The sequence below is a fragment of the Tenrec ecaudatus genome, chromosome 11 (assembly GCF_050624435.1).
Source record: "Tenrec ecaudatus isolate mTenEca1 chromosome 11, mTenEca1.hap1, whole genome shotgun sequence".
Lineage (NCBI taxonomy): Eukaryota > Metazoa > Chordata > Mammalia > Afrosoricida > Tenrecidae > Tenrec > Tenrec ecaudatus.
Genome location: NC_134540.1, coordinates 141,582,095 through 141,597,015, shown reverse-complemented (window position 1 = coordinate 141,597,015; position 14,921 = coordinate 141,582,095). Strand labels below are relative to the sequence as shown.

Below are 14,921 nucleotides of genomic sequence, written 5' to 3'. Positions count from 1 at the left end.
CGGGGTGAGTTTACTTTCACTATCCTAATACAGTGGGGAAAATAAAATTTAAACATTAGATGTAACCTTTTCCACAAATTGTATAAGTGACATTTTTCAGAGTAAAAAAAAAATGTTGGCCACCTTAGGAAGAGTAAAGAAGTAAATGAAGCAAGAAAAGAGTCTATGTGACAAGATTATTGGAAACAGTGCTGTGTTGAGAGAGAGAGAGAGAGAGAGAGAGAGAGAGAGAGAAAACAAAAAGAAGATATTTCTTTGTCAATTTTTGAGAAATGCATCACATTTTCTTTGGAAGTCAAAATTGAATTTCCTGTAATTCTATCTCTTACATTCTGTGCAAAAATTCAGAAAGCTTGATTCTAGGGAAAATTCCACTTTGCATTATTATGGTTGTTTTTTTTTGTATTTCACATAGCATGATTTCACCTACATATAATAATGTTGAAGATGTGTTTTTGACATTGCAATAGGGGGAGAGAAACACCACTGTGGGGAACAAATAAAACCATAATAACAATCTCAATTGGGAATCCAATGGTAGCGTTTACACTTGTCTAATTCTGTACCTAATGTGGAAGACGTAGCTGAAGAGGGGAGACGGGTTTTAATTCTTATTCCATAGTGGCACTTAGCTTGTTCCTTTTCTTTTTGCAAAAATTTTGGAAGGAGAATTTTTCTAAATGATATGAATAATTTGCTGCATTTGATCAACGTGGCATTGTATTTTCCCCTAAATTCCTCAGGGAAATTGTTACCATGATTCAATCTGAATTGAAGCAGTTACTGTCAATTTACTTATGGGTGGATGCTGCCTCTTTGTGGCAGAATGCCATGGGAAGTGCTTTTTAAACATGAAGTCTTATGAACGTCTCTTCATAATGTGCACATTCCAAGTGAAATTATGGAGAGATCTACCGAAAACAATGAAGCACACGGCCCTTTAAAGCTTCAGATTATTTCAGATGAACATTTCACACCCTAAGATAATATTCTATGGCACAATGCACTGGCAAATCTTCCACAGAGATGAACAGTCTATACTCACCAACATGTTGAATAATTAGAGCATGGATCACGTAAAGATAAAGTAGCCATGATAACATTGTCAAAGTTAGTTTTCCATAAGTTACATGGAGAAGCCATGAAAAATCATATGCTAAGTAAGTAATACACACATGAAAAATATACATTACATTGAGAAAAACTGAATATGCAGGATAGTACTTACCATGCTCCATGTTTCAGATGAATACTTCGGTTGGAAAACAAAGTGCACAATTGAAATGTTATTAATAAGCACAGGAAGTGATACAATTAGAAATGTATATGTCCCTGAACCAACACAGGCATAAAATTTCCCCAAAGCTTATAATTCCATGTAACTTTTCTTTTTCCCGTTAGCTTGGGTACCAATTCCTAAATTGTTAATATCAGAGAGTCAGCCAATTGTGTAACGAAATCATTTATATCTCAAGCAATCATTACTTCAGTCCCTCAGATTTGACATAGTTATCAAGTGTTTATTCAGAAACTATTTAAAAAATTACATGTGCTGGGATACATATGACACTGTAACAACAGTAGCCCCATCTTACAGAGATCTTGTTTGTGGTTATCATCATTGCTTGCTGCCCAAGGGAATAAAGACATGTATAGAGATTTGTACAGTCCATCATTTGGTCTTCCAAAGTGCCAGTACACTTGGACCTGCGCAAATGCGACTGGGCTTGGTTAAACAATCAAAAATCGGCTACAATAGTAGTCAAATCAATACATACTTTTGGTTGACTAATGAAAATACTTTCAAATCTTCTCTAAGAAAACCAAACACTTGCACATGATTCTCACTCAAATGACCCAATTAAATTGCCCTAAGACATTTTATTTTATACATTGGGATTCAATCCATTTTAAAAAAATGAAAGAAAGAAAATACAGGTCCGATTGGGTGGGTTGTATTGGCTCAAAATTTAGTTTAAAAATGTCTTCATATTTTTCATGATTTGAAATGCTTTCCTGATATCACTTGTTTGGGAAATACAGTTCCTAATATAGTGTGACACCTTTGTGAAAATCATAGACTAGATAGTGAAGGAAAGGGGAATGCTAAATGTGCATATAAAAATAGGTGCTACAATAAAATATTTGCATTTTTCATCAATAAGTTATTTTGACTAATCAATTATGGATCATATAGCTTTGTGATTTTATGATCTGTCCACATCTATGGTGATCCTTTGGAGATCACAGTACTTTTGTTGTTTAATTCAAATGTCCAGAATGCATACAAACACATCCTTTAAAAAGAAAGGGAAGAAATGAGGGAGGGAAAGAAGGAGGGATGGAGGGAGGGAGAAAACAAACTTTCTGTTCTTGTTGGGATGTGCTAATCTCTCCAAATAAAGCCATTTAGAGTAGACCCACCCCCACCCGTGGCTTAAGAGGGAGAGGGGAGGAGAGACAGGGAGCTTGGGGAGACAAGAGTTGGGGAAGAAAATATCTGTCTTCCACTTTTCTTCAGCACTTCCAATCACTACAAAAGTTAGTGGGACCTTTCACAAGGTCCCTGCACAGCAAATTGCCCTCCTGCAAAGCCCTTCTCCCAAGCTCCCCTACACGCAAGTACAAAAAGCGATGTGCCCAGTTTACACAAGTCTCCCGCGTGTAAAATTTAAAAGGAAACTGCACACCCTTCCAGTATCTTCCGTCGAAGCTGAGAATCCCGTGCCAAGGCACTTCACCCTAAACGTGGAGACGACACAGTTAATCCAATGGGTTCACTGTGTGTCTGCTTGCTTGTTTGTTTGAAATGCAAAACGTCCCGAGAGAGGGAGCGGTTCTGGTTTTAGAACTGGCTAAATGTGGTCTGTTTTTCCAGCACTTCGAGGTAGTCCGGCTCAACGTTTAGTTTTGCTTTGAGCTCCAGATACTCGTTCCGGTTCGGTTCTACAAAGACAGCACTGGGGGGGCTGTAGAGCACCGGTTCGCGCAGCCTGCTGTCCCCAGCCCCTGGGTGCAAATACTGATGGGGGCGCCTCAAGTCATAGTTGGGGGAGAAAGTGTACGCAGCTGGGCTGCACGGGAATTTGGGATACTCCGGGAGGGCAGTGCCGGCCGGGGTGGGTGCGCAATGTTTATCTGGTTCTAAAATGCCCCTGTAAAAGCGGTCAGCGTCCTGTACCGGCGACAGCAGGTCCTCTCGGGGCTCGATGGTGCTGACGCTGTAGGCGGGGCTCCGCAAATGGTGGCTTTCGCGCCTCTCGTCTTCCCCGGTCTGCAGCTGCAGCTGCATCGGGGCTTGCGGCTGGGGGGGCGGCTGCTGCTGCTGCTGCTGCAGCTGCTGCTGGGGTGGCGGCGGCGGCTGCTGTAGGTGGTGGTTGCCGCTGTAGGTGACCTTGAGCTCGTGCAGGTCTTTGTAATCCTCCACGGAGTTGCCCTCCCGGGAGCGGTAGATGGGGTTTTTGCACATGTGGCCCAGCGGATGGGGGATGTACTCGTACACGTGGCCGGCAGGGGTCTTCACCTTGGGGAGCGCGGGCCCGCGGTGGTGGCCGTGCGCGTGGGGGTGGCCCCCCGCGCCGCCACCGCTCCCGCTGTACACGCTGTACTGCATATTGAAGGAGCTCACGTCGGAGTTGTTGGTGCTGGTGGGGTCGCTCTGGTTCTTCTTCCTCCGCTTCATGACCAGCACGAACAGCCCAGCGGCCACGAAGACGGACATGATGAACACCAGCAGCAAGCTGAGAATCAGCACGGACAGCGGCACGGAGGACGAGCCACCCTCTGCGCCCAGGCCCGCCGGGTCCCCAGTGCTGTTGACTCTTACAGCCGGGGTCACTGCACTGGTCCTCACAGGGACTTGAATGGAGGATGGCGTGGGCGTGGAAACCACCACGTCAGAGTAGTCTGGACACAGCAGCTCCGACTTAATGGAACGCATGTCTGTCTCGGCGAACTTCTTAGGTGACTTGCAGATCACCTCGTCCACCAGGACGCCTACCTTGAGCTGCTCCACCCACAGCTTCATGCCCACCACGTCGCAAGTACAATCCCAGGGGTTGTCGTGCAAATCGATTTGGATGAGCGACTTCAGTTGGTCCAGAATTCCGCTTACTGGCAAGGAGGTGAAGTGGTTACTTCTCAGGTTCAGTCTGAGGAGGGTCAGGCCCGAGAAGACCCCTGAGGGCATGGTCTGCAGGAGGTTATTATTTAGGAACAGCAGCTGGAGGTTCGGGACGGGGTCAAAGGTGCCAGACTGTATCTCGCGAATGAGATTGTACTGCAGGAAGAGATACTGCAGGCTCTGGAGGCCATAGAACAACTCCGGGCTCAGCCTCTCGATCCTGTTGCCATTCAGGTACAGGCGTCTCAGGTTGGCGAGGTCACCGAAGGCGCGGTCCTGGATCGTGGAGATGCGATTGTTGCCGAGGTGCAGAAGATCCAACCCCATGGCCTCCAGAAAGTCCGCCCTGCGCACCACGGCGATGTAGTTCTCGGTCAGATACATCTTCTTCGGGTTGTAGGGCTTGGGCTGCAGCTCGGCAATGCTCTCTATCTTGCGCTCCTGGCAGTTGACATTGAGGCCCAGATCAGAGATCTGTAGATTGCAAGTGCACGCGGTGGGACACTCCAAAGGCACCGGGGATTTGGTCTGGTAGGCGATGCTGGGGCCATAATTACTGTAGCCCAAGTCCTTGGACGGCTGCCTAGAGGTGGGGCGCACCCTGGGCTTGTTGGGTTGGCGAGTCCCCTTAGGAGATCTCAAGGGGGGTTTGTAAACAGCAGAGGAAGACGTGGCCACAGAGTTCACCGAAGCAGGGGTGGTGTGTAAATACCCCGTGGTGCTCAAAGGTGTCTGTGGCCTCATCTCGTAGTCGGAAATGAGTTTTCGAGGGCAAAGTTCCTGTTTGGACACCTCATCCAGGTCACGGCCATGCAAGCGGAAAGGAGTCTCACAAACCACATCCCCCACTAGGGCTGAGTAAGAGATGCTGTCTAGCCAATCCTTGAGAGAAATCAGCTCGCAGGAGCAATTCCAGGGATTCTCCTCCAGCTGTAATTCCACAACTTTATCCATGTGCTGTAACAGCCCCACATAGGGCAGAAGTTTCAGTCGGTTCCCCCGCAGGTCCAAGTGCGTTAAGGGCACAAAACGGAAAAGATTGTTGGGTAAACTGGACAAGAGATTGTCATTGAGGATAAGCACCTGCAACAAATGCAGTTTCCCAAAAGCACTGGGTTCAATGACACTGATGTAATTGTAATCGACCTGGAGGTACTCCAGGTTTTCCAAACCAAGGAAAGTGTCATCACGCAGAACTTCTAGTTTATTATTGTTCAGATGCAATCTTCTCAAGCCCCGCAGCCCATGGAAAGCCCCAGTTTCGATGTCCTGGATAACATTGCTACCCAGATGCAAAATCGAAGCCCCAGTATAATTGACAAACTCATTGGGATAAAGTCTGTTCAGAAGGTTCCCAGATAGCAAGAGGTGGTAGATGGGAAAACGGGGAGGGTTGATTTCAGAGAGACTGATAATCCCCCGGTTTTCACAGCTCACAGTTAAAATGCCGTCCTTTTCCTCACAAGGACATGCATTGTCACAGATTTCCCCATAATAATCGATGGTTTCTGCACAGGAAAGGACGAGCGCTGTTACAGCAAATGCCAGAGTCTGCAGCATCCAACTATGCATTTTTCTGTGAAGGTCTTGTTCCAAAGTTACTGGGAGGCAACAAGCGTGCATTTTACCTCCTGCAAGAGAGGGGAGGAAGAAGGAGACAACAGAGCATGACTAAAACTGCAAAGAGATCAATCGCTCTCTATCTCTCTCTATCTCTCTGTTCCCTAGCACTGGTTCTCCAAAATCCAGAAGGAGGGAGTATGAATGGCTATCTTCCTTCCTCCCTTGGTGGAAAACAGACATATTCCAGATTTTATTACAATCTGATATTCATTTGGATTTAAAGGTGGGTTTCAAATCCGCAGGAGTGAACAAGGGCACATTGCTCTTTGAAGGTAAAGGCAGGTTAGAAGTCCCATTTTGATGTTCTTCCTAGCCCACCCCCACACACACACCCTCGCCGCCCACCCTACCCCCGTTCAAATCCAATCCATAAATATACATAAAATGGCTGTCAGTTCAGTTTCATGGTTCTAATTTAAGAGATAAGAAGCACCATTTTGCAAGGTTACCCACCTCACCTATACCCAACCCCCTTCTTTTATTTTAGAACCTCTTCAGTTAACAGTTCACCAGGAAGGTCTCCCCTGTTCACAGGGAGGCAAGGAACCACAACACTTGGACTGTTTTAAACCTTTGCTGGAAATGTCAGGGTGGGAACCAAAAGAACACTGTTCAAAGGTGAACAAGAACAGAACGTATGCTAATGCATCAAAGAGGCCAGAAGACGCTCTTAAATCACCAGTTGTCTCCCGGAGCTCTGAGTAAGGGGGAAAGGAAGAAAAAAGGGAGAGCGTTCCCTTTGATCATGGACTTCACTACCAAGCTATTAAGCACATCAGCGCCCTAATGGGATGCAAGATGCCATTTAACAGCGCTTCCCTGAGAGCACCCTGCGTCCACTGCTCCTTGATCTTGTCAGCAATGCCACCAAACCACGTCTTTCAACCACGAACTAGTTATGCACCACGGAGTACAAAGAAGTCCGCGAAGGCATCTGCAGTTCCCAACACCTCCTGAACCCTTGCGTTTAAGAGGACAGTCTCACCATGTCCTGAGAATCGACTAAAACTAAACCTCGGACCAGCGCCAAAGCCTCCCTTTACCTTGGGACCCGCTTCAGTTTGTCTCGGAATGTTAAACTAACTAACCGTAAAGAAATCATTGCGATCTGAACTGAGCTACCACATCGCCAGCACCCCCATCTTTGGAGTTGCTTATTGCATGTTTTGGAAAGCTATGCTTCCTTTCATTATTATCTTTAATCACTTGGACTGATTAAGAGGTGAAATGGAAAACAGGAGGGGGCAGCAAGTGGCATACCTCAGTGCTTTAATATCTGAAATTCATCCCTGAGGGGTTGAATGTCCCCCTTTCCCTTTTCTTTCTTGCTTTTTGTTTGTCCCCGTGACTGCCTCCTTAGACTACTGGTTGAGAGCAGCGCTCATAAAGAGAAGGAGCTAAAAGGAGTGTGTGTGTGTGTGTGTGTGTGTGTGTGTGTGTGTGTTGCGTTGGTTGGCTGGTTGGTTAGCAGGAAAAGGGCGGGGGTGGGGGGGGGGCGAGAACTGATGCCTTTTTCTTGTCCACCTTGCATCTGATCGCCCCAGGAGTCTAATGTGAATCTCAACCGAAGAAAACTAAAGCCAATATGTGTCTGAGAAACTGGCTCAGGCCTGGAAGGAGACCTTGCTCTATATTCCCATTCAAACCCCAGCCCGCGTTTGAATGCGCCCCGGAAATTAACATACACATGTGCAAGTGTGCCTGCGAAGCATTCACGTGTGACTCCCCAGACGTGTGCAGACGAATCCTGAACTAGGGCGTGTAAGTAAGCCTCGCAAGTATCTGCCACTTCCCAAAGCACCAGCGAACGCCGCCTGGCTCAAAAGCAGCAAAACACCCGCTAAGAAGGCAAAGCGTTTACCTTGAAATTTCAGTTCTCAGCTGGATCAAATCTGGACATCCATTCAGCAGGCGTTTGGTCCCCACCCCTTCCTGCCTTCCCACAGCCTCCCAGCCCCCTATCTGACAGCCCAAGGCAGCCGGTGTCCAGTCAGGATTAAACTCCAGCGGGCACAACTTTCATTCAGGGTCGGTTAGCATGCTCCCCAGTTATCCCTCGCCACGCTTCCCTGCACCACCTCCTGCCCATTAGAGGAGACCGGATTTTTAGGAAAATAAAGTTGAGGCAGGCTGACATTCTGAACGGGAAACGCACCTCGGGGGTGCATTAACGGGTGCGAGGCACCTTCTTGGAGGATTCGAGATTTTTGCGGGGGCATTTTGCAGGCGTGAGGCACTGAATTCGTTTCGCCGCCGGAACGCGCGCTGGCAAAGCCCTGCATGGAGGCGCCGGGAACCCGGCGTCCAGGCCGGCCTGGGGGCTCCGGCCCAGCGGCCCGCACCGCGGCGCCTGGACTTCCCTGGCAGAGGCTGCCCTCCCGCACAGCGCCCCAAAGCAACGCGGAGGCAGAGGGGAGGGAGGGGAGGGAAAGGAAGCCACCCTGCCACACGCTGGGGCACACACATACACATACACACACACACACACACACACAGCGCACACGCACACCCGGACGCGCGCGCGCGCGCACACACACACACACACTCGCCCGCGCGCGAGCCCTCTTTTGCAAAGTGATCGGCAGACTTACCCGGGTCTCACATCTCCAGGGCCCGCGGATCGCAGCCGCCCAGACAAAATAGCTCCCCGGGGGGTGCGCGGGGGCTGCGAGGCCCCGGCAGGGTCCCCGAGAGGCGAGCAGGGCAGTCCCCGCAGCTAGAGAGAAGAGGTGCCCGGACGCCGCCCGCCCGGGGCCGCCGCTGGCGTGGCGGCCGTGGGCTCCGGGGCTCCCCCCACCCCATCCCCCGGTCTCCCCGGCTCTCCCGGGCGCTCCCGGCGGGCGGCGGGCGGGCAGGGCGAGCGGGGGAGGGGCGGCGGTGGCCCCTCGCCGCCGGGGACTGGAGTCGGCGGCGGGTGGGGCAGGGCGGAGGGGCAGAGCAGGGGCGAGGGGGCCCCCGATTCGAAGGCGGCTGCCTGGCACCTCCAGCCCCAGTCAGCGTGACGATCCCCCCCGCTCCCCACGCTCGCACCCGCTCCCGCTCGCCACCCCCCTACCCCCCAGCTCCCACCCGCGCCGCCGCCGCCGCGCGATCGTGGGGTTTCCGGCACCCAGAGCCTTCCCTCCTCCGCGGCGGGTACTTACAGTTCCCATCTGGGTAGGGGGTAACTTTCTCCAAGCCCGGAGCGACCAACGCCCCCTCCGACTGCCTGGGACTCCGGGCACCCCCGGGCCTGGGATCGCGCCGCCGGCCCTCCCCTCCCCCCCGCGCTCCTGCGCGCAGTCTTCACCACATTCCCCCCCGGTCAGCGGCGCACGCCCGGGGACGAGCCAGCGCGAGCGGGGCGCGGGCTTGGAGGGGCCTCGCCAGCCTTCTTCTTGCAGCGCACACTGTACATGGTAGTGAGGGGGCGAGCGAAGGTGGCACCGGGCCCCTTGGCTGCTCCCGCGGCGGTGGCGGCGGCGGCGGTGGCTGCGGCTCCTGCGCCTTCCTCCGCCCCCCCCGCCCCCCACCTCCCGCGTCGCCGCGACCACCGCGCTCTGATCCCGCGGCCGCTGCCCCCGCTCTGCGCCCGCCGTTGCTCCGGCGGCCCTTAGTGACTATGTGGTTGGCTCCCGCATCTTCTGGCCCGTGTCATAGCTCTCTGCGTTCGCAGGACATCACCAGGGGCTTCTCTGGATCCCTGTCCCTGGTGCAAAGCACGAGCGTCCTTATTGGGAATTCTTTATGTCCAACATCCTTTGGGGCTCTGGGGACGAGAATAGCGTAGTTCTAGTCCGTAGCCAGTCCCGGTGGCTCCGTGGCTCTAAAAACTCAGAGAAAGTCGCTTCTCGCCTCCCCGGCATCGAAGGGAGGGCCGTACCGCCGCCGGGGTCTCCGAAACCTCGGCTCCGCCGGAGACGCTGGGTCCCGTCCCGTGCACTTGTTTATGGTCGCGCCACGGGTGCGAGCCAAGCTGTAGCGGACATGATGGGCCCGAGGCGAGCGGAGCGCTTCTTGGCCGATAGATGGCAGCCGCGGGCGACGGCGTCTCCTGGCTCCGGCCGCGCAGCCGAGCCCTCCTTGGATGCCACGTTCGTGGGAGGCAGAGGAGTCTTGGACCATGTGCGTAACACAAGCGTGGGACCTTGCAGCCCTCGGATGGAGAGAGGGTGGAGTGGAATAACCCCGGCAGTGCCAGGCTTGTCTGTAGTCACGGACAGCTGATTCCAGCTCTGTACTGCTAGCCTGCCTTCCTCCCGCCTGCCTGGGAGAATAGTAGAGCCGGTGCAGCTGCCTCCTGTGCATTACTGTAAAGGACCCTGTGAAGGAAGAGGGAGTGGTTCATCCTAACTGCATACAAGGTCTCTCTCTCTTTTCTTTCTTTCTTTTTTCCCCCCATTTTTTTAAGAAGTATACTTTGCATGCCTGGGCAGGTCAAGGGAATATGCAGGATTTTCAGAGAGAATGTTTGCGAATACCTTTGGTGTGTGCCCCAAAGCTGGAAAAGCCCTAAATAAAGAGTATCATAGAAACCGAGTTTCTTGAAGAGTCACCTGCCAAAAACTCCACTAGCATCATCTCTACAGTAAGTATCCCTGGCTCTTTCCATGAAACCCAGCATCTCCCTCCCCTAAAGGTGGGATCTTTGCATTCTTTCATAAGATGTGTTTTCAGTGTTTTGATACTAGACCTGAAATGCATCCCATGGGTAGAAAAAGTTCATAATGATAAGTGGTCCAATGCAGTCTGAATGAACATACACTAACTGCTCCTTTGATAACTGAGTCCTTTTTACCAGAAAATGTATTTTACCCATTTTGCTTTGGAATTAAGTTTATGGTTTCATGTGGGATTATTTTACACATGCGTGCTATTGTCTCATTCTTGATATGAATTCTGATTGCATTGTGGTTCTACCGTTTTGATTAAGTGATTAATATAGATTCTGAGATATACAACTGTAAACCTAAATCATTCCACTTCCTCAGTATATGTATTTGGACTCATTTAGAAGTAGTGGTGAATATTGTCTCCTGACGTTTGCGAATGGTTCTTGGAATTTCCTTTGAGCTTGTTTTGTAAATGTTAGTTAAATCATCCAAACTTTACTTGGAGCCAATTTAAGCTTAAAGGATGATAAAGGGACAACAAGAAAAGATGTAATCTGCAATGCAGATGATAAAAACAAAAGCTTAAAATAAAGTATAGGAACAGTTGGCCTAGGGAGACTAGCCCATGGCTACAGGTAATTTATGTAAAGAGATCTGCTTGAAACTTCACATACTAAAGGATCATGCATTACTGTGCGTTTTATTTAGACATTTTCTTCTGACATGAAATAGACACTTTAGAATATTTAGTTTTAAAAGTATTAAAACTTTCATAGTATAATCATGAAAGCGTTAACATCTCATAACTTTAAATTATGCATGAATCACTGTCAAAGACAGTTGGCACATAAATATTGAATCCTACCTGAAGCATAATTTTTGATGTTGATAATGTAAAGACAATAGAAGTTCTAAAGTGGTAAAAAGTGGCTGAATCAACTTTTGGACTTTTCAAAATAGCTTAAATATAATTACTTGAGTTCATTAATAGTTGCTTTTCAAAACCTTAGCAATTGCACTGAATATCAAATGTGTAATTTAATTTTGATTTATGTGATTTTATATTAAACAATTATTTTCTTAATTAAAATCATTTTTATTAAACTAAGAAGTATTAAGTATATTTGCAATTAATTTTGGTTATCATTTTGTGGTTCAAATGAATAAATGATAGAAACCTTGGCCATTAGAGGCCTGAGAAACCACTTACACTTTTTACCACTAGAGGGCTCTATAATCTGCTCGGTAGAAGATTGCATTTTGAGAAACGTTTTGCCATAAAACGACCAGCCGGAACAGGGGAGGGAGAATGTCATGGAAATAAGGAAAACTCTCATTTAACCATTCATTATCTCTGGGAAATCACATCAAATAAATCTTGCAATACTGATAAAATTGATCCAAGAATTGTATCCACATCTGCAGAAGTCTATATGCCGTGTACAGTCCTATGATAGATATACATACATACGCACACCCACTCACATACATAGATATTTAAACACACGTGCATGCATGAATACATAGAAAATAAAATGATAGAAAGGATAGCTCTCCTTAGCATTCAGATGGAAACACATCCTAATTCAGTTGGACACCGATGGTGCCGTAGATTCATGCTCAGTTGCGAACCAAACTGTTAGTGGTTTGAATCCATCTCTGGGTCTGTAAGAGAAACGTGTGACAGCCTGTCTTGGAAAGGTTTACAATCTCAGGAACCCTATGGGACAGTTTTCCTTTGCCCTACAGGGTCGCTATGAGTCAGAAGTGGTTTGAGGTCAACGGTTTTGTTTTGTTTATAATACTGACACAAGCATTACATGGTTTGGTTGGATGTAACAAACTGATAATTAGTCTCTATAAGTTTATTACTGTATCTGTGCATTCTATAGTTAGCTTGTGAGCTGGTATCTTATAGGCCTACGACTAATGATGCATTTGACAATAATTATTGTAAATTATGGCTATAGATTTATACCTGAAATGTTAAGATTTAAAATCAAACTAAAAACAGTACACTTGCAACTTCGAATTTATATGACCATTTGAATTAGTGTTTACTATTATCTAGCATTATTGTTTACGTGCTCTATGAGCCTTTTTGAGGAATTCTTAAATATAGGTTAAAAGATTCAAATTCTTAAATATAGATAAATAATTATCATTCAATTATATTTTTATATCACGAGTATTATCTTTAGAACATTGCAACACACAGCCAAGAATGTTAGTATTTTATCCAGCTACATAATAGGAATTGTAACAAGAAAATTATTTTCTAATAATGAGGAGAGTTCCTATGTGTTGCTCAATTTCACTTGAGTTCTAAGTCTAGGACAGCCTGCGTTTCTTTGGTTAGTCAATCTGTTGAATGAAGATTATGAAATTCCATACTAGATCCAAGACCCATCCAAAATTAGCTATAATAGATTGATTTTATAATAGAAATTTTTAAGAAGTCTGTATAACCCAATTTAGTAAATAATAAAATTTCAGATATAAATTAAAAGGCTGTGTTTTTAAAGATTTGCAATTAAAATGATATGTTTCAAAAGAGATAGCAAAAGTTCATTTTGGAAGGAAAAATGACTCATCATTTATGATTGTTTCCCTTTGAAATAGCTTAGACAGCTTATAAAAATTTATCATGCAGTAATATCCATCACATCTAAAATGACCAACCCACCTAATTTCATTGAGCTTCTCAAATTAAATACCTTTTTTAAATGACCCAATTAATAGATCAAGTTATGAATTATTTTGGAAGTATGCTCAAAAAAAATAAAAGATGGGCATAATGAAGATAACTTTCTTCCTTTTCTTAGAGATTTGCTCTCACTTTCTTTTGATAGAACATCATATAGAAATATCCTTTTTGGAGGATCAATTGAAAATATCTACCAAGGTTTAAAATGCACATCTTTTGAAAATTTACATAGCCAGAACACAATCTATAGCCAGAATACAAGAATACAATCTCTCTCTCTCTCTCTCTCTCTCTCTCTCTCTCTCTCAATATATATTTTTAGAGAGAGAGAGAGAGGTATATGTGCGTGTATGTGTACATATATATGCACATATTAATAAGGTATTCATTGTTACAGATATTTTCATTTGGAAATAACTAAGATTGACCTAAATAGTTGAATAAATAAAAAGAAACTCAATTCCATCTGTACTTTGGAATACCTTTCATATCAGTGTCAATGGGGATCATGTTTTGTCATTATGACTCACGTCTATAGCATCACTTATACACACAGTGGAAGAAAGAGAGAGAAAGCTTGAATGAACCCAGACTCTATTTGTCAGGATGTGCGCGCGCGCGCGCGCGCGCACACACACACACACACACACACACACACACACACACACACACAAAACTCCAATAATGGTAGTCGCCGCTTGGAAAGAAAGTGAGGAATCTTGAGTAGAATGGAGACATACTATTCATTTTTGTTATTTGAAAATTTTAATTTAGATATAAATTCTCAATAAAAATAATATAAAATTAATGCTAGTAGTTTAAAGAAAGATGTGAGAAAGGGTAAAGGTCTCAAACTACTATTTTTTATATAACACCTTGCTGTCAATGGAGAGACTGAATATAATTTTGAATATGTGAAAGTAAATAAATTCGTTAAACAGCTTTCTCTTCATAAACCTTATATGTGACATTCAACTCGATTTTACATTCCCGTTCTAAGCGCTCTTCCAGTATCTTCACTGTGCAGAACCATGCTATACACGGGGACAAGAGTTTCATTTGATCCTGTCGTGGGTGAAGGGAGCCATCAAAATGGCTCTGAACAGAAGATAAGAGAAAATACTTGAAATGGTTAGAAACAGCCCTTTACTGCTACTTGCAGCAAGATGATTGGTGAGTTTGTAAATGTGACAAATTTAAAATTCACAAACAATCATCAGAACCCATTATAGCAAAGGCTGGAGCCATCTGGATCATATGCACATTGAAATAAGCACCTTCCCCTGGAGAAGAGACAGTTCTACTGTATTGTTAGATTACTTTTTCTGTACCTTTTTATAACAACTCTTACTGCCTCTTTTGGGGGAGAGATTGGGGGAGGGGGCACTGCGTTTTCCTTAGTTCTTTTATCTTCTCTTGTCATTCTTAGGAAGCAAGGCCAAACAGGCACAGTGCCTATGTTTTCCGTGTCGTTTCAAGGATCTGTAGGGGTGAGTGGTCAGGATTCAGGCTGTTAACAGAAAGATTACGCAGCTGGAACCCACCAGCTGCCCCACAGGGGAGAGAGACAGCCGTCTGATTCCAGAAACCCGGCCTTGCAAATCCTAAGGAGCACTTTTACTCTATGAAAGGGTGACTGTGCATTAACTTGATGGCAGAGTTATGTAATTTCAAAGGAAAACCAGTCACCATCCTAAAATACAGTGTCATCTCCAAGTTTTTAGAGAAACCATTGCATTCCTTAGAATGTCTAAATTTACTGTCCGTTAATTTTCCGACTTGATGTAGAGAAACCCTCCGCTTTCCAACTTTACCAAGAGAATCCTCTAGCCAACAGAGGACTCCCCAAATACTCTGTACTCTCAGAATACATCAA

At 46.4% G+C, this 14,921-nt stretch overlaps 1 protein-coding gene across 1 annotated transcript; it reads right to left on the bottom strand.

The window, feature by feature from the left end:
• Positions 1–1,245: 1,245 nt before the first annotated feature.
• On the bottom strand, positions 1,246–9,183 carry SLITRK5 (SLIT and NTRK like family member 5). Its single transcript, XM_075563530.1, has 2 exons — positions 8,890–9,183; positions 1,246–5,754 (listed from the first exon to the last, which is right to left on the bottom strand). The coding sequence occupies exon 2, from the start codon at positions 5,744–5,746 to the stop codon at positions 2,846–2,848; it is 2,901 nt and encodes a 966-aa protein (XP_075419645.1). The 5' UTR covers positions 5,747–5,754; positions 8,890–9,183; the 3' UTR covers positions 1,246–2,845.
• Between the last annotated feature and the right edge of the window lie 5,738 nt (positions 9,184–14,921).